We start from the raw sequence: 26,537 nt of genomic DNA, 5'->3' as shown, positions 1-26,537 counted from the left end.
GTGGCACTGCTTTGTGCTGAGTAGCGTTTCTAAAATCTCGCCCGTCTCCCCTAACAGCCGCTGTGATTCTGTGTCACAAACAAAATGTTGGCGCAGACTTGCTGAGCAGGCAAAATCATGTCAATTGTGGTATACGCCGAGATCGGGACACTTGCTTATTACAAAATATATCCAAAAGGAAATGTGCAGGTCAACATACCCACAAATCAACTAGTTTAGCTCGGAACTTGACGTACTAGAAAATAGTTTGATTTTTTTAATCTTTTTTGCAGACAGACAAATCTTTTGTGGCAGCGACTGTGAGTCAAAATAATCGTATCTTCTATTAGTCGTCATGCTTGTCGACAAAGTGGGTTCATGACTCTTGTATCACAAGACAGAAAATGATTCAAATCAAATCTTCATTACATAATGTTTAACTTATCAGACCTACTTTAACTTTTCTGTTAAAAAGGTCCACATTCTAAAGCGACCATGTCGAAATGTAGGCAGGACCTCTGGGATTCATTTTCATGCAAAAGGATGTTTTCAGTGTATTATTTTGTGCAGAGTGCATTAGAGTTATAGTGGTGTCGTTTCTAGTCGTGTATTAAATTATTTCTACCTTTGGGTAATAAATTATGTGATTTTTGCTGATACCCTTTGTAACCAAGGTAGTGCAGTCGGTATTATGTAAATCACAAATGCATACCCCTCGCATCGAATATGGAAAACATAGCTGCAACGAGAAGGTGAAAACCCAGCTCGTTCTACCAACGGTATTACATTTACTGACTTTTAAACAGAATTGCGGGCTGTAGGAATTTTTTTTGTGGACCGGAAGAGTCGCCCCAGGCAGCCCTTAAAGAAGCTTGGCCCACCAGGAATTCTCCCTGTGCTCCAGGCTTGCCACTCCGGGTCTGAATGTTGACATCTGATATTATTCACAATATTCTCGATTAGCTTTGTCCATTGCAAGTTTCAACAATGCGGGGGATAAACGGAGAGCATCCACTTTCACTCATGAGCCTCCAGTATGCTGACGTGAGAGCAGACTTGCTGACAGATGAAACCGGTTGCCATTCGGCTTAAGAAAACAGCAATGCCAACACATGTTATTAGTTGATCCATCAACTTTGGGGCCAGAGTGTGACTAGTGCTAGGCTTTACAGGACCTTATTGCATTGTTAGCTGCGTCATCAATATACTGTAAGCTTGAGCTGATTTCTTTGCTGCCAGTGTCCAAAGATTAAGACCATGTTGTTTATAAAGCCTGTATCTCACTGAGGGTTTGTGCACGTAGCAAATGTTGGGATTTCGTCATGGTTGCTAAAAGTTTGCAAAGAGTTGCAAACAGTTTTTCTTGTTGCAAAGACGTATTGAATAATCTTTCACTTAAAATATTCAATAGTGTATTTTAGCTATTATAGCTGAAATAAATCTAATTTATCGAAACATCATGGCAGCTGTGCAATGCTTTTCTACTACCTGACCTCTTTTAGAAAAAAATACACTGAAATGAATTCTGGATACTATAGGCTTTATTCGTATTGCACATATGATACACAAGACGACACAAGCAGAGTCATTCTGTAGCCTACCTTTCTTATTAGCAGACTTAAAAATATATTTGTCTGTATATAGAAAATTATTTACAGTTTTAATAATAGTTTTGATGCCATTCAATGGTTTTGACAGAGATACACAGCTAACATTATGTTTATTGTTGTTGTGTAGAGTGTGTGATTATTCCGCAACATACTGAACGATATTTCTAATATCATCTCAGCAGCAGGTCAGTGTCTGTCGATAAATTCAAAGCAATGTTCATAAGAAAGACATTTGTGGCTCCGCAGCCTTCGGTAAATGTAATAGGGTATTATATTGCAATTGATTGCTCAAGGAGAAATTTATTCCCTGTTATGCGCACCATGTAAAAGGAGGGTACCGTGACAGATGCTCCTCAGGGAGCATATATATATATATAAACGCACGCACTCACTTTTTTCTTTAAACTAAAGAATGTTTATGACCGTCAAAAATGAGTGGGGTTGCTGGACCAAGTAAGAAGCCAAACCGTATCACTTTCATACGGAATGGGAGTTGGACTCTTTTTTTTTTACCTCGTTGACTGGGTTGACATTCCCTTTAGCACAGCTCCATGCAGAACGCAACCCTAGTCAACCCCAGTTTGTTGCAGTATCTTATATTCTATGCGCCTTTTGATACGATGCGCCCTATATATATATATGAAATAATTTCTAAAATTAAAAAATTCAATGAAGGTGCGCCTTATAATCCAGCGCGCCTTATAGTGCAGGAAATACTGTTTTTTTTTTTCTTCAATTCACTTTGCCAGTAAGCAAGTCAAAGCATCCCAGCATGTGCCGACTGGGAAGCAGAAAAACATGTTGCAATCTTAATTAAGATGGAGCCCACATTCAACTGCATAAATTCTTTGTGATAGTTTACCAAATCAGAGGGATGTATCATCTATTTGCCAACGTTGAGCTTCACTGTCTTTTTGTTCACTTTGTGAATTTTTGTTGGGGGGGGGGGGTTTCATCACGCTGTCCCATAGGGTGTGGATATTCGTCACGTTGGATTACTGGTCCGGAGCCAGGCATACAGTGCGGCCTGCACAGGGCTTTGAAAGTCTCCATCAAAGCTGATGGGAATTCACAGCTCTGTAATTATTAAGTGTTTCTTATTAAATGATTGAAAAGAAGCTGTAATTTCTTTTTCGTCTTTCCAATGCAATGTGAAGATCATATTTGTCATGTTTCTTACCAAGTTCAACAATTAATTCTGTTTACTGTGGGTGTTGTTTTGACTACCTAGCTACAAATTTAATGTGATTAGAACAATCGTCAGATTGACTGAACAGTTTATTTATATGGCTCATATCTTCTATCATTGGAACCCTTAGTGAGCTTTTGTTCAATTGCAATGAGCCAATATGCAAATGTGAGCAACGATCAAAGGCAGCTACCCACCCACAGGTGTCAACCAAAAAGTAATATTTGTTGACGTAATCGGGCAAACGATGGAAGACATGAGAGAAGAGCCTTGGGGTCTCCTTTCCTGCGGCTATTTTTAGAACTGGTCAGCTGTTAGGAGCAATGAGTGTTGGGAGAGAAATACACTCCTCATTAAGTTTTCAAGAGTGTCTGCTGCAGTATAGTATGGGATCCTTCAATTTGTCCATTTTATTGTGTGTTTCATGGCTTGATTAGTCTGGCATGGCTTCAGCAGGTCATGCAATAAATGAACATGTCTTTTAAATAGTTGGACTGGATTTGCCAATTTCCAGTGCTTATATTTTTATTACTCTTATCATACATGACAACACCGTTAATTACAGTTTGCTGTACATGCTGACAGTAAACCAAAACTGATTTTCTCATAAGGATGAATGTTTATGCTCTTATTGCATCAGCAGCAAGCAAGCGTCCTCTCGCTTTATCAGAGGTGGGCGGGGCTCACCCCGGAGTACGAGTCTGTCACAGTGTGCTCATTAACGTGGCAAGAAATATTACGTTGCCACCCGCTTATTTATTGGTTGAATCTTTGCAAGCGAGAATCCACATGAACTACCGAACAAACAATGTCTGTCGACAGCCGATTGTTCCGCAAAGTTATTCATGAGCATCATCACAAAAAACAGGCAAAGGCTGCTAAAAGAAAGCGTTTTACTTTGAGCCACTGACAATTTGAGTTAATCGCTGTATGGTAGAATCAATTGTGGTGAATCAAATTTAGTGATACAACTTCTTCTGGCACCTAATTGACTCAAGAGAAATAGACTGTGATCTATTTGTGTAGAATAATTTGTAGTATGTCCGGAGGTGGCAAAGATTTATTTCATGTGAAAAAAGTATTTGAAAAAGGTCACAGCGTCGAGTCATCTAACTGATTTATGCAGGGGCCTAATACAACTAGTTTTTTTTCCCACTTTATTTAATTTGATAACCACCACAGGTTTATTATTTGATTTCGTATCAACCATGACATGACTTGAGCAGAGGACATGATCCAATGCTAAAAAAGCCACACAAAAAAACGTGCTAATGCAATGTACAATCACTGATTTACAGGCCAATGTAGCATTCAAATGATTACTTTAATATTAACTGGTGATTTTACACTTAATTGTGTTTATTGGTTTTACTTGTTTTCAATTCTATTCCTGCTGTTTTGACTCAAACAGCGTTAAATTGGACCCTTTTGATAATTTTCACCATCCGTTATTCAACTGTCAGAGTGTGACACTGGCACAAGCTGTCACTGCCAGCGTGAAGGTCACTTTGAGCTTTAATTCTGCAGGTGTTGTCACACCTCGCCTCTCATGTCACACAAAGTGACAGGAGTTGTGCAGTATTATTATTTGGCCTGCAACCTACCAGGACTTGAGAGGGACCAGTTTCCTTCTTAAGGGGCCATGTAGTTGAAAGCGACCTGAGTTTGGTTTTACAATGGCCACAGCTTGTAACTTTGCAATCATTCTAAAATGTTGAGCCTCCAGAGCTTTTCTTGAAGAGACAAACACAAACAAACACAAAATGTTAAAAATCTGATATTTGTAAGTGCAATCTCATTAGAAAACATACGTCCTGGGTGTAAAACTGCTTTGGATGAAATGTCCCTTTTACCAGTTTTGAAATCACAAATAAATAGTTTTGGCTTTTCTGTAAACAGAAATCAAAAAGTGAAGAGACAGATTTAGGTCAGTTCATTTATCACAAGTTCAGCAACGTCCTTCCAGTCCGGGGAAGCCTTCTTTCAATGACCAATATGAAGATGCACACATTGACAAAAGATTGTGTTTGCAGAGAATCAAATTGCTTTGTTAACAAAATAACTAACGAACCAGTCAAGTGCATTGTGGCCCAACTCCCAGCGGCTGGACTCTTATCCCCTTGTCTCCTCCCTCTATTCTCTTCCGAGGTGGCTGGCGGCTGCCAGTGATGTGAGGAGAGACGAAAAGGAAGGGATGAGTGCTCTGCTTCCACATAGCAGATGTTGTGGGAATGGGGGACTGAAGTACCGGTGAAGCAAAGGCATAGAATTCAATGATTGATAGAGTCTCAGAGAGCAGAGAACCACCGCTAAATTTCCCATGAGCCTCTAAGAGTAGTGTAAGTGTAATGATAGAGAAAGGGGGACTGATAACCTCTACTTCAGTTTCACCAAGGCTTTGCCTATCCATGGCCATAGAGAGAGTGGAAATGGTACATATGGACAAATAATTGCAAAAGTCTAAAAAAAAAAGTGCAAAATGTTTCTTCTGTTCTGCATACACCTGAATACAAGATAGTACATGTACGTAGACATAAAAGACTCACTTGTTCCATCTATTTTCTTCTGCTAATCTCGGGTAGGGTCACAGGGTTAGCAGCTTTGGTACAGACCTTTTTTTCTGGCCCCAGCCACTTCATCCAGATTCCCAGGCCAACCGGGAAACAGTCCTGGGATGTCCCCGGGGGCTTCTCCTGGTGGAATGAATGTAACTCCGCAGACTACACATTGTATGTTAGTACAGGCCAACGGTTAAGCATCAAGCGTGACTTTTCATGTATATGATCAGAGTTAGTGTCACGGTAGCCACTATTTTCCTCGCCTCATTTCTCAAATTTGAGGTCAGACTTTTCCACGCATTTCTGATGTCAGAGTTGTGTGTATGCTGTGAACGCGCTAAGGTCTTATTCCTGCATTGATTGTTTATTGGGTTGGATAAAGGGTCTACGGAATAGCATTCATTATCATGCACTAAGTCCCTTTGGCATTTTGACAAGATGCTACATACAAGTTGTGCATGGGGAATTTAAAAGACTCATTGGTGACCAATCCAATATCACCCTTTGACTGTTGGTCAATAGCCGATCATCTCAAAGAGAACATATACTCTCTCTACCACTCAGAGGGCAATTATTGAAGTGGATCCCAAGAATAAATCATTGAATTAACTGGACAATACAATGGAATTGTTCTAATGTATTGAAAGACCAAATTCCAGAATGTCAAAGACAAAAACAATGAGTCCACTAGAATTAAACAAGTCCACCGTTATCCCTCACAGTAAACACAGAATCTCACTAAAGGTTGGACTATGAAACTGAAGTTATCATTGGCATTTTAACGACAAAATGTTTTGTAATTGTCTCCCTTTTTAGGTGACCTCTGCATTTCCCAGTCTGTGAAAATCCCACGTGAACCAAAAGCTGGGGAGTTTGACAAGATAATTCGCAGGCTAAGTGAGAACCCAAACGCCCGTGTGGTCATTATATTTGCCAACGAGGATGACATCAAGTAAGTTCAATTAGATCATGTTCTGTAGTCATGTGTAGTTTGTGTTTTGCTGCGTATAATCTTAGCTACTCCAACATTTGAAGCGTTATATGAGTAACATTTCACTAAATGTTTCTACAATTTTATTGAAGAGTACATCATAAAATTGTGTCATTCAAACAAACAGGTTTCCATTTATTGAAATACTAAAGTCCCCCTTGTGCCGACTGAAATATATCTGTTCCAATTCATCATCTGGTTTTAAGACTGATTGTCTCCATTAAAAATAATTAGTTTTTGGCATAATCATCACACACACTACTGTTGTAGCTTTGTAAGGGAAGTTGTCCCCCGGCAAGCACTTAGTATATTTCTCGGGGCCAGTGAAGTAGGGCGGTCCCTTGGTGATGACAAGGCCAGAAGTCCCGCTGCTCATTGACTTAATCCCATCCAGATAACGGCTCCTTGTGTGGATATATAGTAATTACCCAAAGCCAGTGGGATCTGATCTGCACACTTCAGCTGCATCCTTGAACCCTGTGCAGTTAGCTCTGAATAGAGTGTCCTATTAATGAAGTGCAAGGTACATTGCACATTGCAGATGAATTACTTTGGGTTTTGGAAAAGAAGACATGTCTTTTGTTAAGTGGGCTTGTTGCGCAACGTTGGTTTTGCTGGTTTCTTCAACTTGTCTGTCAAATTTATCTTTTCAGAATTTGGATGCATATTGTTGAAAACAATGAAAATGGAACCCCGTAGTGGTACTGTTAAAATTTCAGTCGGACTAATTAATTGGGGTACTTGTTGCATTTAATTGCTATAAATAGGGTTGATATTGCAAAAATATGAATTAAATAAAAAAACATAAAATAAATAAATAATATAATATTTATATAAATAATATGTATAAAATATTAAAATATATAATATATACTTTAATTGTAAAAAAATGAACGGAGGAGGGGAACTCAAAGTACAAAGTTCCCGAGTGGAATACATACTTTTACTTCTCGCTTAAACATTCCATAGCTCACTTATCTGCCACCATTGTCATGTGGTGAGAAAATCTATTCCTCACAATTTGGTCTAAAGGGCACATAAAACACTTGTGGAAATTAGACTTTCCCCCCCCATTATTCCTCATCAACTACACAACTTTGTGGTCATAAAAATGGTAGCCCCAAGGATATAGTGGCCTTGCATGGAACTTTTCAGACTGATTATATTTCTTCTGACAGCTAGTTCCGAGTATAATGGATGCATCTACAATACAATAAGTTGCTTGTGTTGTAGGGGCATTGAGGGTCAGTAAAGTCGCACAGGCCAGATGGCATTTTAAAATGTTGATGTCGCTACACTCCAGCTTTCAACTGCGCCTGCACAGGGCCTTATGTTTACTTCCATTGGCAGCAAGCCTGGACAAATGTGGCACGGGGGTGATTGTGCAAAAACCTGAATGTACTCTAAGGATATTTTCCGCCTTTGGAGGCCACTCATTTCTATTGCCTTTATATGCAAATACACCTAGAGTCAATAGAGTATTCTAGACATGGAATTACCTGGATAGTGCCTTTGCTGACTCTTTGGGGTGCAATTGAATAACAACCTTATGCTTTCAGGTGATGAATGCCTGCTTGCATTAAATAGATCACCAAATAACAACATGCTGCCCAAATTTACAAAGCCTTTCATGTCTTTTAGGCGGCTGCTCCAAGCGGCAAAGAAGGCCAATCAAACAGGCCATTTTATCTGGGTAGGTTCAGACAGCTGGGGGTCCAAAATCTCCCCAATACTGAACCAGGAAGAGATGGCTGAAGGTGCTGTAACCATCCTGCCAAAACGACAATCCATCAAAGGTGCTGTGAAATTGAAAAACATTATGTTGTACAACATTCCACCTACGCACATTGTATTGACAATACCTTGAGAAAAAATATAAAACATGTTACATAACTGACATACCGTATTTTCCGCATTATAAGGCGGATCTATAAGGGGGGGGGGGTTAGGGCATTACTCTTAGGGGCAACAAAGAACCCAGTCTTCACTCTGTCGGAGTTCAAGCCTTCCTCAGAGTAAAGAGGGAAAATCCTTCATAATGACAACCATCTTTGCAGCAATCCACCAAACAGGTCTGTAGTGGGACCAGATAGAATCAACTCCTTAGTTCAAGGTAGAGATAAGACACCCTTGATTTTGCCTAAAAGCCCCGCAATGGTGGATTTTAAAGACAAAAGACGAAGTTTGACATTTTTTATATAAATGCCAGGCGATATGTTCAGAAAAGTTGGCACCGCCCAACAAGTAGCATCGCAACAATGCTTAGCAGTGTGAGAATATTTTTTTGTGACAGCAACAGCGAGATTAGTCAGAATTGTGGGAAAGCGAAGCAATATACAGATCATCTCGGATGAATACCTGCTCCAGAGCCCTTTTGACTCAGACAAGAGCAATGTATCATCTTTCATCAGGACGAAAATTCTTAAGCCCCTAGCCAGTATATCAAAAGAGTGGCTTCAGGACAACTCTGTGAACATTCGTGATTGCTCCATTCAGAGCCCAGACCTGATCAGTCACAATTGATTGATCAGTCATTACAATGTCTCCGTCAGTGAGATAAATTCCAGTTAGCGGCACTGATCTTCTCACCATTACCATAACTTTGATAATGACACAGATTGACTTTGTGGAAAATAACTAAAACAGTTGATTTAGGTCTCTAAGTATAATTCTGAAACTTCTCTTTTAGGGTTTGACCGCTACTTCATCAGTCGGACACTGGAAAACAACAGGCGAAACATCTGGTTCGCCGAGTTTTGGGAGAACAACTTCCAGTGCAAACTTAGTCGACATGCTGTGAAAAAAGGCTCTGGCATCAAAAAGTGCACAAGTGAGTACACATGCAATAAAACCAGCTGCACTCAGGCATAGGAATACTCTCAATCAATCACCATGTAACTTGAGGTAAATTTATAAAGCCTCCGGGATCTCAGAAGCACATTTCACACTCATATCCATCCAAAATGTAATGGATGTAGAGAAGCAAAGGTGAGCCTCTAATTTTGTTGAATTGAATGATTTTGTGTGTGCTGCCTATCTTGTGGAAGACAACAAACCCCATGCGCTGGAAACATAATCGAAAGTAAATCCAATAAAGTATGCTGACAACAAGCCTTTAGGGCATTGAAGTCAGAGGGATCCCCCAGACTGTCTCCCACTGATTCAGTATGCGACACTGCAATGCTCGCAGGCTGGTTTGCAGCTACGGCCAGTAATGGTTTAATCACATGCCTAACAGATGTATTCCCAGCATGGTAAAGAGTCACAAAACACAAAGAGGAGAGAGGTTTTCATCTGCTAATACATTTGCACCAGCCCATTTCCTGTTCAACCTCTGTAACTAATCCTCATTGTGTTCGGGAGACATGGGCTGCTCGCATACGCACATAGCGCTATACGGAATATAAAGTCAATCCAAAAAACATTTCCGATGATTTTTTTTGCATAATGTTGTGTCAGATTGCTTGTGATAGAAGAATATTTTATAATCCATCCATCCATCCATTTTTTGAACTGCTTTATCCTCATGAGGGTGACGGGCTTGTTGGAGCCTCTCTCAGCAGTCTTTGAGCAGCAGACGGGATGCCAATCGCAGTATTTTTGAATCATTATGGCATTTAATACATAATTAATATCATGCACCAAACAGCCACAACATTATGACGAATTGCACCGAATAATGTTCTGTCATTACAATGATCATAATGTTCGGTTTCAATTGACACTCTGAGAAAGGTATTCATTAACCAATATGAAAGAGCGCTACAGTAAATATGGACATAAACAAGTCCACCGCATCAACATTATTACCTTAGCCACAAAAGCAGAAGCAGGCATCCATTTAAAAATGTTATGCAAGTTATCAGAATGTTCCAGCCGACTTGTCAGTCGGTGTATATTCTGTAATGTGCTGTACGTTTTACAAGAACATTAGTCGTACAAGCCCAGCGTACACGTACGCACGCAGATAAATTCATAAATTGCAACCATCAAAGCAAGCATGTAAAGGAACATTGGAGAACTCAGGACCCTCTTATTTTATAATAATGTTAACATCATACTCATTTGCTGTTAAAAGAAGCAGATAGTAAATAGCAGTTATTTGTAATGATGGAACAAAGTACAAGCCCCACGAATAAGTGACAATATCATTTAAGGATGTACAAAAATTAGAATGGGAAGAAAAACAAACACACTCACTCGAACTCTCAAACTCTGCTGAACCCCTAAAAATGATTCAGCCCTTTCAGTAAAGCCCAGGGTAAGAACTACTGGACTGGAGAATGTAATATTCTTCATGAGCCAAAATAATTAGATGACCATGCAATTATTTAGGACATTATTCTCTTTCCAAGTCTGACCTTGTGCACTTTTCATAATTGGTTAAGTTAGTAATGAACATGGAAACAAAGAGCTTCACGTATGCTTTGAAAGACAGCATGATTTTTTTATATATATATATATATATTTCATTCTGTATAAAATTATTCCGAAATGTTATTTAATCAGGATACCATGCTTATGACTGTAAATTGAAAAAAATGGTGTGTCTGCTGTGAGATTATTTAACCTGATACCTCGAGCATCGGTAAAGCATGGAAATGATTGGTCTGGCTGGAAAGCTGCTTTTCCAAAAGTCAGCAAGGTTGAATGATAGCCTCGGGGTTCGGACAAAATCATCAACTATTTCAACATCCATGCCCCTGGGTGTCTCAAACACTGCCAACATATACGCCGTCGCCTTCTGTTGTGCCGTTGTTGCGCTTTCATTTTCTCCTTGACGGGTTCTCTGACTTTGAAAATGAAGTGAAAACACACAACTTGAATTATATAAAATGTAATTCTCCGAAGGCCACAAATGACTATATGTACCTGTTGCTGATTAATTTTTATATATATATATATATATATATATATATATATATATATATATATATATATATATATATATATATATATATATATATATATATATATATATATATATATATATATATTGTTCTTGTAACGATGTCGTGCTCAGTGAATGTCTCAGACAATGGCAAACAGAGGAGGAGTGGCTAGAGACACCATCATGGGAGGACAAACCCCTACATGGGATGTACCATCGACAGATAAGTGAAGTGGCTGACATCAAGAAATCCTACCAATGGCTGGAAAAAGCTGGACTGAAGGACAGCACAGAGGCACTCATCATGGCTGCACAGGAACAGGCTCTGAACACCAGAGCAATAGAGGTCAAGATCTACCACACCAGACAAGACCCAAGGTGCAGGCTGTGCAAAGAGGCCCCTGAGACAGTCCAGCACATAACAGCAGGGTGTAAGATGCTAGCAGGGAAAGCATACATGGAACGTCATAACCAAGTGGCTGGCATAGTGTACAGGAACATCTGTGCAGAGTATGGACTGGAAGCCCCAAGTTCAAAGTGGGAAGCACCCCCTAAGGTGACAGAGAATGGGCGAGCCAAGATCCTGTGGGACTTCCAGATCCAGACTGACAAGAAGGTGATGGCGAACCAACCAGACATTGTGGTGGTGGATAAACAACAGAAGAAGGCCGTGATAGTGGATGTAGCAATACCAAGCGATGGCAACATCAGGAAAAAAGAACTTGAGAAGCTAGAGAAATACCAGGGCCTCAAAGAAGAGCTTGAGAAGGCCTGGAAAGTGAAGGCCTCGGTGGTGCCCGTGGTCATTGGGGCACTTGGGGCAGTGACCCCCAAACTGGAGGAGTGGCTACAGCAGATTCCAGGAACAACATCAGACATCTCAGTCCAGAAGAGTGCAGTGCTAGGAACAGCCAAAATACTGCGCAGAACCCTCAAGCTCCCAGGCCTCTGGTAGAGGACCCGAGCTTGGAGTGGGAGACCACCCGCGGAGGGTGAGAGGGGAATTTTTTTTTTTTTTTTTTTTATATATATATATACACACACTAGTAGAACTACCCTTTTATGTGACCTTTTAGGTCGCATGCTCTTTGGAGTCTGGAGCTAAAACTGGATTTAGCAAGACATTAAAACCTGGGGGATACATGACTGCTCAGTATGCTAAAAGGTCAGACATATACAAGACAGCATGATCACCCAAAGGCATCAGATCATGAGCCTCACTCCAAAATATAAAACTGAACAAGCAATATTAATAATAAAATATATAACAAAAGATTTTAACAGTGAAAATAAAATAAACCTCCAGGTTACAAGGATTAAGTCTACATTGAACTTCTTGCAGGCAAGAAGAGAATTCAATAATTCTTTCCCCACAGACACACAGTTCACACTGTTTCACACTCTTGAAGCATAAAATGTGATTCAGTTTTACACAGACGGAGGGTCATGAATTGCTGATATAACCTTGAATGTGTCACAAGCCAGACAAATGTTCCACGCTATCATGGTTTTGTCAGTCGCTTCGGTCCATAAAGGGCACGACATTGGTCAAACCATTTCTACAAAACACAAAAAGTCCATATATAATTATTTGCCCTGCTTCCTGATCATTAGATTAGATTTAAGAGATGAGTATGCCTGCTTCATTTAATGTAGTCTGACTGGCCAGTAAGGTCTCGGTTTGAATGAAGCGAGCTTTGCATCCTTGCAGGCGTGAGTCATTAAGGCGAGTCATCAAAACCACAGCCCGATTCTCACATTCACATAATGCACCAAGAAAATAAATAAACAGTGTTTGACATGCTGTTTGATTCTCTCAAATCTCTCCATCTAAGCATATTCTGTACCAACATCCAGCAAGTATTACTTCAACACCCAAGAGCAAGTCATCGCCTTGGTTATCATATTTTTTTCTTGTTGTGAATTATTCTATATATATTAGCATCTTATACAATTCTGTAGTTCACAACATCTGACCTTGGTGAATTTGTGTCTGACGAGTGACAATAATGAATGCTTTGGATCTGAAGAAAGTGTGAGTGCATCAAAATACTGTAATGTGTAAAATGGTCACAATATTTTGCTATGCCCAAAATAAGCACTCAAGATTGTAATTTTTTAATGTTCAGTTTTTGTCAGAAAAAATGCAACGAGAGTGTACTGCTGGCTCACATTATTGTTACTACCCACTTGCAATGACCCACAAGGTCGACACATGGAAGGCTGACAAGGCAGCTCCATCATTGGAGGATATTGATTGGCTATTCTGTAATTTTACTGCATCAAGACAGAAATCCTTGAGAACCTTTCGCCTCACTCTTCTACTCCAAGAGTGACTTAAAAGAACCAATCTTCCTCCTCTTAAGACATTGTATTCCATCTGGGCACATGCACTCCTGTCTCAGCGTTCTCTTTCCCAAATTTCAATTTGGGTCTTTGTATTGATTACAAAGACTGTCACAGACAATTTACAATTAAGGCTTATGAAAGAAATCCAGACGCCGCTTACTCTCGTGTAGTCTTCTGTGTTATCTCATTCATCTCTTTCTGTGTTCCAGCAAAGGATAAGCTTGCCAACTGAACTTTGCAAAATGACACATTTTCAAAATAGTAAGACAAGCTTGGCTAAGATTAATATACAAACGTCATCCTGTATCTATGGTTATATTGAAGAATGATGCTCTGTCCTCCACTCCTGGATCACCACTCAATCATCTTGTCTCTTGTTGATTAATGGATTTGAGCTTGGTTGAGACAAACGATCGCAAAAAAAAGACGTTAGACAAGAGATATGTTCCATGAAGGATATTATGGGGTCGATATCTGGAGACGGTGGTAAGATGCATTGTGATTGAGACATAAGCTTCTTTGCTCATTAAATGAAGGGCACCAAGTCTTATCAATAAGTCTTCAATTCTTAGCTTGCCGTAATGGCCTCATAATTAAAATGCTTACCATATTTTCCGGAGTACAAGGCGCACCGGAGTATAAGGCGCACATAAAATGCACAATAAAGGGGGGAAAAATAAGTCGTACCTGAGTATAAGTCGTATTTTTGGGGGACATTTATTTGACAAAATTCAACACCAAGAACAGACATTAATAGGCAACAGGCTGAACGGTACGTTATGCTCACATTACATAAACACATAAAAGAGGAACTGAGAACGTGCCTGACGTAACATATTAAGAGTCATTTAAATAACTATAACATAAATAAGTTTATCGAACCATCTGTCACTCCAAATCATTAAATACTTCAAAATCTTCATCCTCTGTGTCACCTATAAACAACTCCGCTGACTTTGGAAGTAAATGCGGCGCTGACGTCAGAGTGATCGTCAGTTGCAGTTCTAATTATTCCACAGGCCCAGAGCGCCCTTATGCTGTTTAGTGTGAAAACAACACGTGAAGTGATATACTATTGAGTAAGTAATATGTTAACGATCAAGTAATAATGTGTTAATAATTCCACGTATAAGTTTCTCCTGAGTATAAGTTGCACCCCCAGCCAAACTAAGAAAAAAACTGCGACTTATAGTCCGAAAAATATGTTACGTCTTCTAGATTTTGTTACTGTCCACTTTTGTTTTCTTCATTCCCATGTATGATCTCCCTTTGTACTTTCATCACCAGATCACGAGAGGATTGGTAAAGATTCATCCTATGAACAAGAGGGAAAGGTCCAGTTTGTGATTGATGCAGTTTATGCCATGGCTCACGCTTTGCACAACATGCATAAAGATCTCTGCCCGGGGAAAGTTGGCCTCTGCTCCAAGATGGATGCCATCAATGGCACATTGCTGCTCAAATACATTCGAAATGTCAATTTCTCAGGTATGTATTCATGATATACCAAAGTACAAGAGAACCAAGATGAAGTATGTTGTCCTATCAACATCCAAGGTGTATACTTTCGTGATTATATGTTGGTCTCCAAGTATCTGGCTGCTGAATAGAAATTCTTCCGAGAGGCTGGCCATTGGCTTGACAATTAAAAGCAGGAGAGTGTTTTTCTTTGTCTTCTCACAAGTGAACATTGTTTTTAAAATACATTCTCTATTGGGTTGTAATTATACCCAAGGAGAAGAAGAGCAGTAGGCAGCACATCAAACAAAAAAAAGCACCGGTAATTTGTACTTGCTGTATTTTTTTTGCTCCTGTTAAACTTAAAGAACGGCAATGGTTTTATTGTGGTGCAGATAGGAAAGGACACACGTGAGGTCAACTTTAGTTAGTTTTGGACTTTTTTCCCATAGAAAATGATTTGGGAATTAGTTGTGGGAGTACATGTTAGTCGCCAGCCTCCACATGGGAACCAGCGGTTGACAGCCCCGAGGATTAGTCTTGATGGGAATTACAGTATAGAAGGAAGTGACAAAATAATTTCCAAGGTCTACAAAAACCCACCAGATCGTGCACAGTTGGCTCTTAGAGAGTGGGTTAGGATTTCAGATAAGAAGAGACTGGAGTTGGGATTAAAAAACAATATTAGCCTTTAACAATGCAGTCAACCTTTTTTATACATAGATTTTCAAAACTCATCAGGCCTCCTTTTCAAAAACGTTGTTGACCTGAGCCCAAGTGACCTTATTGGGATCTAAGCAGGTCATTCCTCATTTAAAAAAAAAAAAAAAAAAAAAAAAAAACACCCATTGAGTCATACATACATTGAGTCATTGTCCAGTATGCTTTGGTGTAAACATTATACAAATTTACAAAATACTGTAGATATGTTCCCTAAACATTGCATTAAGCTAAAATTATTCATAATATGGAATTGGAATTCAAATGTACGTATTTCATAATAATAGTATACAGTAACCTGACTTTCTTTCAGGAGCACAAATGAATTTAAAAGCTGTGTAGGTAAACAAAATGGAATCATCAACATGATCCTGGAAAACTATGGGAATCTTCCATATCTGCTGACTAAAGGAAATGAGAAACCAAGCTATGAACCAAGATTGCGTTGATATGCATTGATGGACACACTTGACATGTATCCTACATAATCTTAACTATGCACTCAATAATTACTGACGTACTTAGAGCCCTTTATAGCAAAATATTGTCTTTTATGGGGGAACATTATAATTCCCTAATAAGACAGTAAAGCACGGCTCCATGCGCAGGATTCAATATTTGCTGTCACATTTATACTTAAAGCCGTTATTGATGCCTGGTCTGATTTAACTTTGTGGAAGGACCACTCGGAATCACTGTAGCATGGACATTAGAGTGAGTAGCTCAGACTTTAATGGAGGAAATGAAAGAGATTGAAAGAGGCCATGCTTACATGGGTGCATAAATCAGAAGAATCTGAAAGTGTTAGTTGACATCTCTGCACAGTTATTAAACCAGTCTTACATGCTTTAATTAAAGAAAAAGGAATAAAAAAGTTAAGAGAATCCGCAATTGATGTTGCCCCTAATGCTTAGCAGTCTTCGTTTGAAGAAAATATTTAGCAGAATAATATTGTTGTTATTAAATTACAGCGTTCATGTGGTAAGCATGTTGTGCTGTATTTCGTGACAAATCAAATAAATTGGGTCCACTTCAGACAGTATCATAAACAGCTACATTATCAGTGTACAAATTTAAATGAACACTTTTCCCTGCAACATTAGTCACCATACTCTTTGGCTAATTATCAACAGAGGAATAGAGTTACATCATAATTTTAAATTAGGCATTTTAAAATTTAAAAGGTTTTTTTTGGAAGTCATCTCAGTGGTAGAAATATTTATCGAAGAGAGATTGACATCATTTCTTCTCATTCTTCTTTCAAAACAAAATTCAGATTTGGAGGTGCTGATTCTGAGCCCAAAAGGGTAATGCATTTGTTCTCAAGATGTTTTTGTTGATATTTTAAATTTGTTAAGATTGCACTAAAATAACTAACATAGTCAGGACAAATCATTTGCATCAGGTTATGAAAAAATATTCAATTGACCCTATTTGGACATAAGGGTTTCCGCCAACAACAACGATCTATGCAAATGCCTGTGTAATATTTTTAACTTAAATAAACAATACATTCAGCATTATTTGACATTAAGGAGTAATTTCTTACATTTGGTCACATTTAGTTATCTTTATATTGTATTGTGCATACGTATGTGTCCCTCAGTGAAAATAATTTTTGACACCCCTGATGTAGAGCATTCCATAAACTGGACATCTTCTAAATGTAAGAGTAAATAAACTGTCTCATGAAAACCCATGCAAGAAGGAGAAAATGCAAACTGACAGTGAAGCAGACACTCCATAACCACTCTCCCAAGTGCCAAGTCAAAATACTTGTGAGCCCCTGATAATGGATATTCTGCATAAATTGGTCCTCCTCCTGAGTGGTAAAAGCCAAGTGAAATCTCCATCCATCCATCCATCCATCCATCCATCCATCCATCCATCCATCCATCCATCCATCCATCCCTCCATCCCTCCCTCCATCCATCAATTTTCTATACCGCTTGTCCCCACGGGGGTTGCAGGTGTGCTGAAGCCTATCCCAGCAGTAAACGGGGGACAGCCTCAATTGTTTGCCAGCCAATCGCAGGGCACACAGAGACGAACAACCATCCGCACTTGCACTCACACCTAGGGGCTCAATCGGCCTACCAAGCATGTCTTTGGGAGGTGGGAGGAAACCAGAGTGTCAGAGAAAACCCACGCAGGCACGGGGAGAACATGCAAACTCCAAACAGGGAGGGCTGGAGATGGAGTAGAGCCCGCAACCTCCTAACTGTGAGGCGGATGTGCTAACCAGCGCGGCACAGAGCTATTAAATAAAAATGTTACCCTGCAATCACATGAAAGCCACTGTGGTTGATCTTTGAAGGCAAACAACCTAAAACTGTATCCGATATTCAACCGCTCAAAGAATGAATTAAAATGAAATAAAATGACATCTAATATGTCTTTTTAATGGAATATCATACTTAAACAGCGGAACGATATTGAAAATGTGTTCAGCCTGCAAGTTAACCGAGAATCTCTTTTCAAGCTTTTGCGGTTGTCAGTGAAAACAGACAAAGATTCTGCTAATAGGACTTTTCGCAGACATGGAAGCTGATTACTGAACTTTAATCTTTTATGCTCTGCTTCACAATTCACTGATATTCAAGGAAGGTTCAAAAGGTTTGCTTCGTAACAGAAAGGAACAAGAGGAGGACGGATGAGACCTCAATAGGGACCTCAAAGCGGTAATTAAAATCTGTGCTGTTGTTTGTCTACACTCTGAGGACAACCTTGAACATAACAAGCGATGGGGCAGTAAACAGAAGGAAGGCATGTGATATGGGAACGTGAACAGACAGCTGTGTGGACCCTTGTCAAAGAACCACAACAGCCTAGCTGTCAACATCCATTTGATCCTGTCATTAACAGCTCTGCGGAGTCATTTAATCTCAGGGTATTACAAAAACAAGAGATTTCCGATTTTGGAAATCACTTACATTGGGCATAATAAAACAATGCACTGTTACAATAACACGTTTTTGTTTTGTGTTTGCGTCCTCCGCAGGAATTGCTGGCCCGCCCGTGGTCTTCAACGTGAACGGAGATGCTCCTGGTCGCTATGAAATCTACCAATACCAGATGAAAAATAACACGACAGAGTATAAAATCATTGGCCACTGGACCGACCATCTGCACTTGGATGTAGGGATCTCTTCCTTAATGATTCGACCTAATGTCTTGAAAGAAAAGCTAACTCGCTAATTAACTATGACAAAATGGATGGATGCATGTAGTTGTGCTAATGTTAAGGTTTCAGGTTAAGTTAACAGTTCATAAACTCACAGACAAGCAACATTCACTTTAATGTGGTAAAGGTGCAAGTAAAGCTTTTAGCATTGATTTCTTTTGGCATCGTCAGTGCAATAAAACTCCAGTTCATTCTCCAGCAAAACATCTGAACGTACAGTGTCGCATATGAAAACATCAAACTACCACAGGAAGAATGAGCATTGCTTATTTTTTATGGTTCTGAATCATTTATACTCAACCCCCCAGGTACTCTATTTTTGTTGCAGCACACAGCACAGGTATTCTATTGAATTATTGCAGACATCAAGGTTCCGTGTTTCTTTTGCGCACTGATCGACTGACCCAGCACTGCCTAGGATAATCATGAACACCCTATGAAGATGTAAAAACAATACCTCTAAACTATATTATATTATAGATTTGTAGTTGTATAAACTTGATTTTAGTTTTTCTTTTACTCTTTACACAGACACAATCAAAAGTCATAGGAACATGATATACACGTAAAACTGAAAACGGATCAACTCTATCTACTCCTATTTACCTCAAGTAACTATTCTATGTAGTTCATTCATTGTTCACATTTGCCACATCCGAAGAGGTAAGGCTTACTATGTTGTCATGAACACAGGATTTTACAACTATTTTGGCATATGAACATCTGAAAGAAGTGATTTGAAAATTAAGTTTAAATTTGCTCCATGAATCAAATGTATTGTGTGACTTGTCTAGATGGCAAATTGGGCTGAAAGCACATTGACTTGCCATTTCTTAAATCTTTTTTTAAAACTAACCGTGCCATCTAGAGGAGTAAAAATATAAAACAACTGTTTCATGAAGCAAATTTGAAGCTTCATTTTCACATGTCATCATTATCTGAAAGTATTTGGAGACCATGGGCCAACAGAAGCCATTAGATTATTTTTTGAGGGGGGATATTTTTTTTGTTTTAATTTTGTTGGCTTTCACATAATGTGTTCTCATGCTTAAAAGATTCTGTTGGTCAACTGTACATAATTCATCAACAGTCCTTAATATTATACTTCTCACTCTTAGAAGGTAGAAATGTTCTATTTGGTTTCTTAAAGTCACGAGAGAACAAAAATGTTTGACTTTGCAGTCAGTGAATAATTTAAGTTAAAGTATTAGGATTTAAAAAAAAAGTAAAAGAAATAAGAATGGAGATTGTTGTACCAAAGGAATGTTTTTTGATTTTCTGATTTTATCCGTCCTCCGACAGACAGATGAAATGCAGTGGCCAGGTGAAACACAAGAAGTGCCCTCATCCATTTGCAGTCAACCCTGTCGCGCTGGCCAGCGCAAGAAAATTGTGAAAGGAATACCGTGCTGTTGGCACTGTGAGAATTGTGACGGCTACCAGTACCAGGCAGACACTTACACATGCAAGATGTGTCGCTTCGACCTTCGGCCCAATGACAACCACACTGGCTGCATTCCCATTCCTATCGTCAAGCTGGAATGGAGCTCTCCGTGGGCCGTCATCCCCGTCCTGATCGCCGTCCTGGGCATCATGGCAACCGTGTTTGTGGTTGTTACCTTTGTGCGCTACAACGACACACCCATTGTCAAGGCGTTGGGTCGTGAACTGAGCTACGTGCTTCTGACTGGTATCTTCTTGTGCTATGCCACAACGTTCCTCATGATCTCCGCTCCTGATGTGTTTATATGTTCACTGCGCAGGATCTTTCTTGGCCTGGGTATGAGTATCAGCTATGCAGCCCTGCTCACTAAGACAAATCGTATCTACAGAATCTTTGAGCAAGGCAAGATGTCAGTCAGTGCCCCTCGCTTCATTTCCCCGGCCTCACAGTTAGTCATCACGTTCAGCCTGATTTCAGTGCAACTCCTCGGGGTGTGTATCTGGTTTGGCGTCGACCCCTCGCAAGCCATCATCGACTACGAAGACCAACGCACGGCCAATCCCGATACGGCCCGCGGAGTTTTAAAGTGCGACATATCGGATCTTTCTCTCATCTGTCTGTTGGGATACAGCATGCTCTTAATGGTCACCTGCACGGTTTACGCCATCAAGACCAGAGGGGTTCCGGAGACGTTTAACGAGGCCAAACCCATCGGCTTCACCATGTACACCACCTGCATAGTATGGCTTGCCTTTATCCCCATCTTCTTTGGGACGTCACAATCGGCAGAAAAGGTAAATACATATTATTTGACTTGCACGTGTTAGAAGTTAATATTCCACTTGAGTTATTTTCTTGTGTGCAAAATGGCCACTTGACTATTGTTTGTCGTATTTGACTACGCATCACGATAATGATCCAGCATTTCTTTCCGCAGAGATTACGCTTGTGAGGTTAATTCTTGGAATCTGTGTTTGTGTGAGAGAATGTAGAAGAAGAAACTAGAATTATGCTAGTTGCCTAATAATATGGTCATTCGACGATGTTCTATCGGGGGAGAATGTTCTCTTGATAGTGGCATTTCAAAAGACTTCCATATTCACCAAGCTTGTGAGGAAAAACGTCCAGCCAAAACGCAGATCATCATCAAAGGTCCACAAAAAATAAAATAATTGTGTGTAGATTGAAGAGCTACCTTGGAATATTGTGCAACCAGAGTCCATCATACAGAAAACATGTTTTACCTTATGACAAAAGAAAGCCATTCTTGAACAAAGTGTGAAAATCCTCACTTTCTACCTGAGCATGGAGCAGATCAACAATCATATCGACACGTCAGGGAAAATTGACGGCTGCAGGATGTGGTCTCCATTCCGCTCACTGTGACTGTGGTCTGTACTGTGTTGTGACTTTACCCCGGGCAATGTGTAATCTTCTCTGGAGAAGGAATGTTGAGGGAACACGATGACCCATCACGTCCACTCTGTATTGACATCTTACCTGGTAGACATCGACTGGCCCATTCTACATTTTATGTATCATATTCACAGAACCGCAAATTAGCTACACAAAAACAAGAAAAAAGTAACTGTATATCATATTAACACCTCCCTGTTTGACATTTGTGTGATGATGCATTACTGCTCTGACACACACAAAAAAATCATTCATCAAAAAAAATCAGATATTGACTAAGTCCTTCTCGGCAGGAGTTGGCGTTATCCTGCAGCAGTTTGACACATTGGCAAGTTGTCATCTGTGTCACAAAGAAATGTCATTGTTCACTATATTGTTGGCACTGGTTTAAATGTGTCAAAAGTGCTCAAAACATCCAGGACTCATATTGGTATCGGTCTGAAAAGTATCAAATAACCCTAGTATGAGGATAATAAATATTATTGCACAAGCTTACATGCCAATGAATACATTTAGTGTCAAGAAAAACAAAAAACCCTGAAAAAAAAAACACTTGTTCTGAGCAACAGGAAGATGTTTGTCTGTGCTCCGTTTTGTAGCCTGTAGCCATGTTTCTGACTCCCAGCTGTGAGCTGCAGCTGTCACTGGCCAAAAGCCTTCATGCTGTGGTCTAAAGGCTCAAGGCAAAAATAAAAGAGCCCCCTGCACTGACATCCATATCAAGGCATTCTTTCAGTTGGTGTACATTATAATATATGCTTTTATTTAGTGTACAGTATAAAAAATAATAATTAAAAAAACACAGTGAGAAATATTGAATGACGGAGCAATGACTCCTGTGGTTTGTATTTTGGGTTCAATCTTTGACCATTTTTTGACAGACCAGTGAAGCTATGACAAGCTGCAAATGTACTCATTCAGTCAGCACTTACGCCGATGAACAGGTCACATCCTCAACATGTGTCATCATGCCTCAACAAAGAATACTTTACTAATATTATGTCTCTTCTATAATGCAGATGTACATCCAGACCACAACCTTGACCATCTCTGTTAGCCTCAGTGCATCCGTCTCTCTGGGTATGCTTTACATGCCCAAGGTCTACGTGGTTCTCTTTCATCCGGAGCAGAACGTACCAAAGCGCAAGCGCAGCCTGAAGGCTGTGGTCACCGCAGCCACCATGTCCAACAAGTTCAACCCAAAAGGTGGTCTGAGGCCCAATGGGGAGGCAAAGTCAGAACTCTGCGAAAGTCTGGAAACACAAGGTTGGTCTTGCTCACCCACATGTAGTAAGCGGTTGTGACAGCTTTGAATGTCCGATGATGACATACAAGGAAGTCTACAAATAATGAATGGCTCTTATCTTGTACTTTCAAGTATTATCAAATACCCACCTCATGCACACAGTACCGTTTGAACGCACTTGTTTATATGAAATACAGTGAAAAGAGTCCAAAAAAATTTCATAAAATGTGTGCATTCCATTTACTTTAATTATGGAAATACCGTAAAAGATTGTTGCAATCTTAATAATAATGAAATAGAATTTTTCTTCATCTGCAGAAAATTAAGCAGGCTCTCACTCATCCGTGTGTTGCTACTCCACAAAGCATGATGGAACTAATCTTTTTAAATATGCTTTTTTTGTGTGTGTGTAATCCTGCAAACAAATCAGCAAATCAGTGTAAGAGCGTAACAAGAAAAGCAGGAAGTGACTTGTCTGTTCCACCAGGATGATTCAAAATCTTTCACCTCGGGTACACAAAAAGGTTCTATTCTTCATAACTCCAGTAAAACCGCCAATTGCCAATCAGAGGGAGTGACGGGAAGCCCACACTGGTCTGATTTTGAAAGGGATGAAAGAGCCTAGTAGTGTTGCAAAAGGATTTTTTTTTTCAATCACCAAGATAAAGGCGGTCGACGTGTGGGGAGAAGGATTAAATCAAGCAGCCGTGCATGATTACTCCAAGTCCTGATCTGATTCACAGACAAACTCAACTGTATGAAATACTCAAAAGCATTCGCCCACACGTACATCTATCTTGGGTGTATGCCTTTTTTTGCAACCTCAGAATGAAGTATAGCAAATCTGTGTGCATGCTGACTCTCACGCGCTTCCTTGAATGGGATAAGCTGACAAGTGTTGTGTGTGTCTGTGTCAGGCTATGTTGAGGGAAGGGAGCCTTGTGAGGGATCTTAAGCTCTCAGGTAACCCACTGGATGCTCCTCCTCGTGACCACTTTTTTGTATCTTTACGTTCATGCTGACGTTCACCATCACTGTGTGCACAATAATCGTGACTGCTTACTTGATCAGTGCACACCGACAACATGGATGACAAAATAGGTGTGTGGTGCTTCCAAACAAAAGCAACACAGTGTTAAATACAGATGGCTCCAATTCTTCCTGGACCATCTATTTTTTATCTGGGCCTCACAGCCTATAAATATTCAAATAATATTCATTTATCAATGCTCTGGTTGGAGGAAAGGTTTGGAATGAAGTGATATACCGTGGACTATAGACTATGGACTGATATTCGGAAGACTCCATACCGTGTGCCACTGACGCTGGAAGCATTACATCGCCTTGTCTGTGGTACCACTGGCCTGATGGCTGGTACTCAGCTATTTTCTGACTAGATTCATCACATCTGACATTCAATCCGCTGCACGGACTGATTGGTATAGTGATTACCACCACAGTGCATGCTCACTGTTTGATTGTGACACACGGAACGTATTTTCTATCAGTCTTACAAGTTTGACTCGCAGGTAGGTCACATATGATTGCATGAACAGCAACAGCATATCAAAGAGTGTTCCTACTATCAAACATGAATGATGACGTTTACAGTGCCAAGAGGTATTACATGCATACATCATTTTCTTGCACATTTAGCACAATGCCCGGAGTAAATAGGTTTATATATATATATATATGCCACAAAGTTATCTGTAATAAGATAATAATTAAATCCAAGCAACTGCTTTTGAAATACATTTTTGAAATCCAGCAAAATGGTGGGGAAACTGTTTTTTTGCCCTAATTTTATTAAGTCATAAATAGAACTCATCAATCAGGACATGTGTTCCCAAGATTTCCGTTTAATGCCAATTTCCACATCAATCAATGAGCATTTTTAATCATGTTTATTCTTGTTGTTGCACCCCCCTCCCCTGCAGTGTTGGCCTCCAAGCAGACATATATAAGCTACAGTAACCATGCCATCTAAGAGGCAGCCGAGTGTGAGCCCAAGGAGAGATACTCGAAGATCTGCTGCCGCACAGACAAAAGCTGGGATTGAAAGGATGTCATATTTTTTTAGATAATAAACACCACTTCTATCAGATGGAGGAAACGTAATTTCAATTTCTTTGTGTGTCTTGGCATGAAGGAATTGACAATAAAGCTGACTCCGACATGAGTCGAATGCAAGCAAGAGATGAGGGATAAAAAGTCGGGAATCGTTCATTTCCCCCTTCCCTGAGACACATAATGTTGGGTTGTGATGTTTCCAGGCACAGGATGAATGCGCCACCTCAAACCAACACTTTGTTTGCTTTCAGAAGTCAATAGCAGATATTTCAGGCATGTACTTGGCTGAGCCATTCGACTCACTCAAAAAAACAAACAATAAAAACCTAGGTGGTGGGGGATGAACTAAATCTTGATGGAGTTGCTACTCGTCAAACTGTACACTGCCTTACAAGAGTTTGTGAACGAACCATATCTGGCGACAGTCAAAAAGAAATCGCTCGGTCATTCCGATTTATTTGTGTTTTCTATCAGTGTTTCATAATTGTGTCAAAATGGCCATCAATTTTTGGAGCAAACCTAATGTACAGTCCCAGAGCATGCTTGTGGGCACATCACGTGTACTGTGCTGTGTTGTCAATGGAATGCGATGTGTCATGATTGTCATTAACAGTAGCGACCATTAGCCAACCTCTGAAAAAGGAGCCCAACAACACAGAAGTTGATTTGTTTAGCTCAATGAAGATATGGAGTCTACTTTAAAAATGTCAAATTAAATGGCCTATATTTAAATAATCTTTTGTTTTTATGGAATATATTTGGGATCCCCCCCCCCCCCCCCCTTTACACGGGATTTTGGAAGCTGTTATTGATAGTTACAAAATCAAGGCTCATCGTGTATTCTAGCATCCACTCCCTTCATTTTGTGCACTGACCTTTCATCTCTCACGGACCGCTCATGGTGTCGTATGCTTTGCGTAACGTCTGAGTGCATTCTGTTCAAACACTACGAAAGAACTCAGTGTACAAAATCGAAATGTGTAAACTCCACTTCTGTCGTCTGTCTCTCTAATTCTCCTTCCGTATTCCTCGTGAAAAGAGCAACTCTTGAATTTGTCACAATACTTATCCTCAGCCATGCAGAATACGTATGTTGCATGTCAAAAAATGTAAGTCATGTGAACAACTTGCTATTCAGGTCTGATGTCCCGGAAGGTAACTGTTGAAGAGAATTATAACACACCAACGGATTGGGTTTTATTCAAAATTCTTGCAGCTCTCAGCTAGAACAAAGGTTTTAAGATATTGCTGCATAGGCATTTTTTTCCATTATTTGGATAAAGTATTGTTTGTGGGAAAAGTGTTTGTGATAATGAATACACTTAACGGCTTTTTTTGTCACAATATTGCTTTTATTTTTCTAAAACATTATATGTGGAACAAAATAAAAAAATGTTAAGTGCTGAGTGAAACTACTGTAAGTGGCAAG

At 39.8% G+C, this 26,537-nt stretch overlaps 1 protein-coding gene across 3 annotated transcripts in view; it reads left to right on the top strand.

Moving 5' to 3' along the window:
- The window catches only part of LOC133150529 (metabotropic glutamate receptor 4-like), a 58,785-nt gene extending 32,997 nt beyond the window's left edge, over positions 1 to 25,788 (top strand). The window contains exons 3-10 of one of the 3 annotated variants that reach the window (XM_061273103.1): positions 6,153 to 6,288; positions 7,969 to 8,123; positions 9,017 to 9,157; positions 14,855 to 15,055; positions 18,747 to 18,883; positions 20,232 to 21,167; positions 22,809 to 23,043; positions 24,958 to 25,788. In XM_061273103.1, the coding sequence (XP_061129087.1) occupies positions 6,153 to 6,288; positions 7,969 to 8,123; positions 9,017 to 9,157; positions 14,855 to 15,055; positions 18,747 to 18,883; positions 20,232 to 21,167; positions 22,809 to 23,043; positions 24,958 to 25,025 (2,009 nt within the window). In that variant the 3' untranslated portion in view covers positions 25,026 to 25,788. Of the gene's footprint in view, positions 1 to 6,152; positions 6,289 to 7,968; positions 8,124 to 9,016; positions 9,158 to 14,854; positions 15,056 to 18,746; positions 18,884 to 20,231; positions 21,168 to 22,808; positions 23,056 to 24,957 lie in introns of all 3 variants that reach the window. The other 2 variants (XM_061273102.1, XM_061273105.1) reach the window with 2 other exon arrangements.
- The last annotated feature ends 749 nt before the right edge of the window (positions 25,789 to 26,537 follow it).

The sequence above is a fragment of the Syngnathus typhle genome, linkage group LG2, assembly GCF_033458585.1.
Source record: "Syngnathus typhle isolate RoL2023-S1 ecotype Sweden linkage group LG2, RoL_Styp_1.0, whole genome shotgun sequence".
Classification (NCBI taxonomy): Eukaryota; Metazoa; Chordata; class Actinopteri; order Syngnathiformes; family Syngnathidae; genus Syngnathus; species Syngnathus typhle.
The sequence above is the reverse complement of the archived record's forward strand: the minus strand, read 5'-3'. Positions and strand labels throughout refer to the sequence as shown.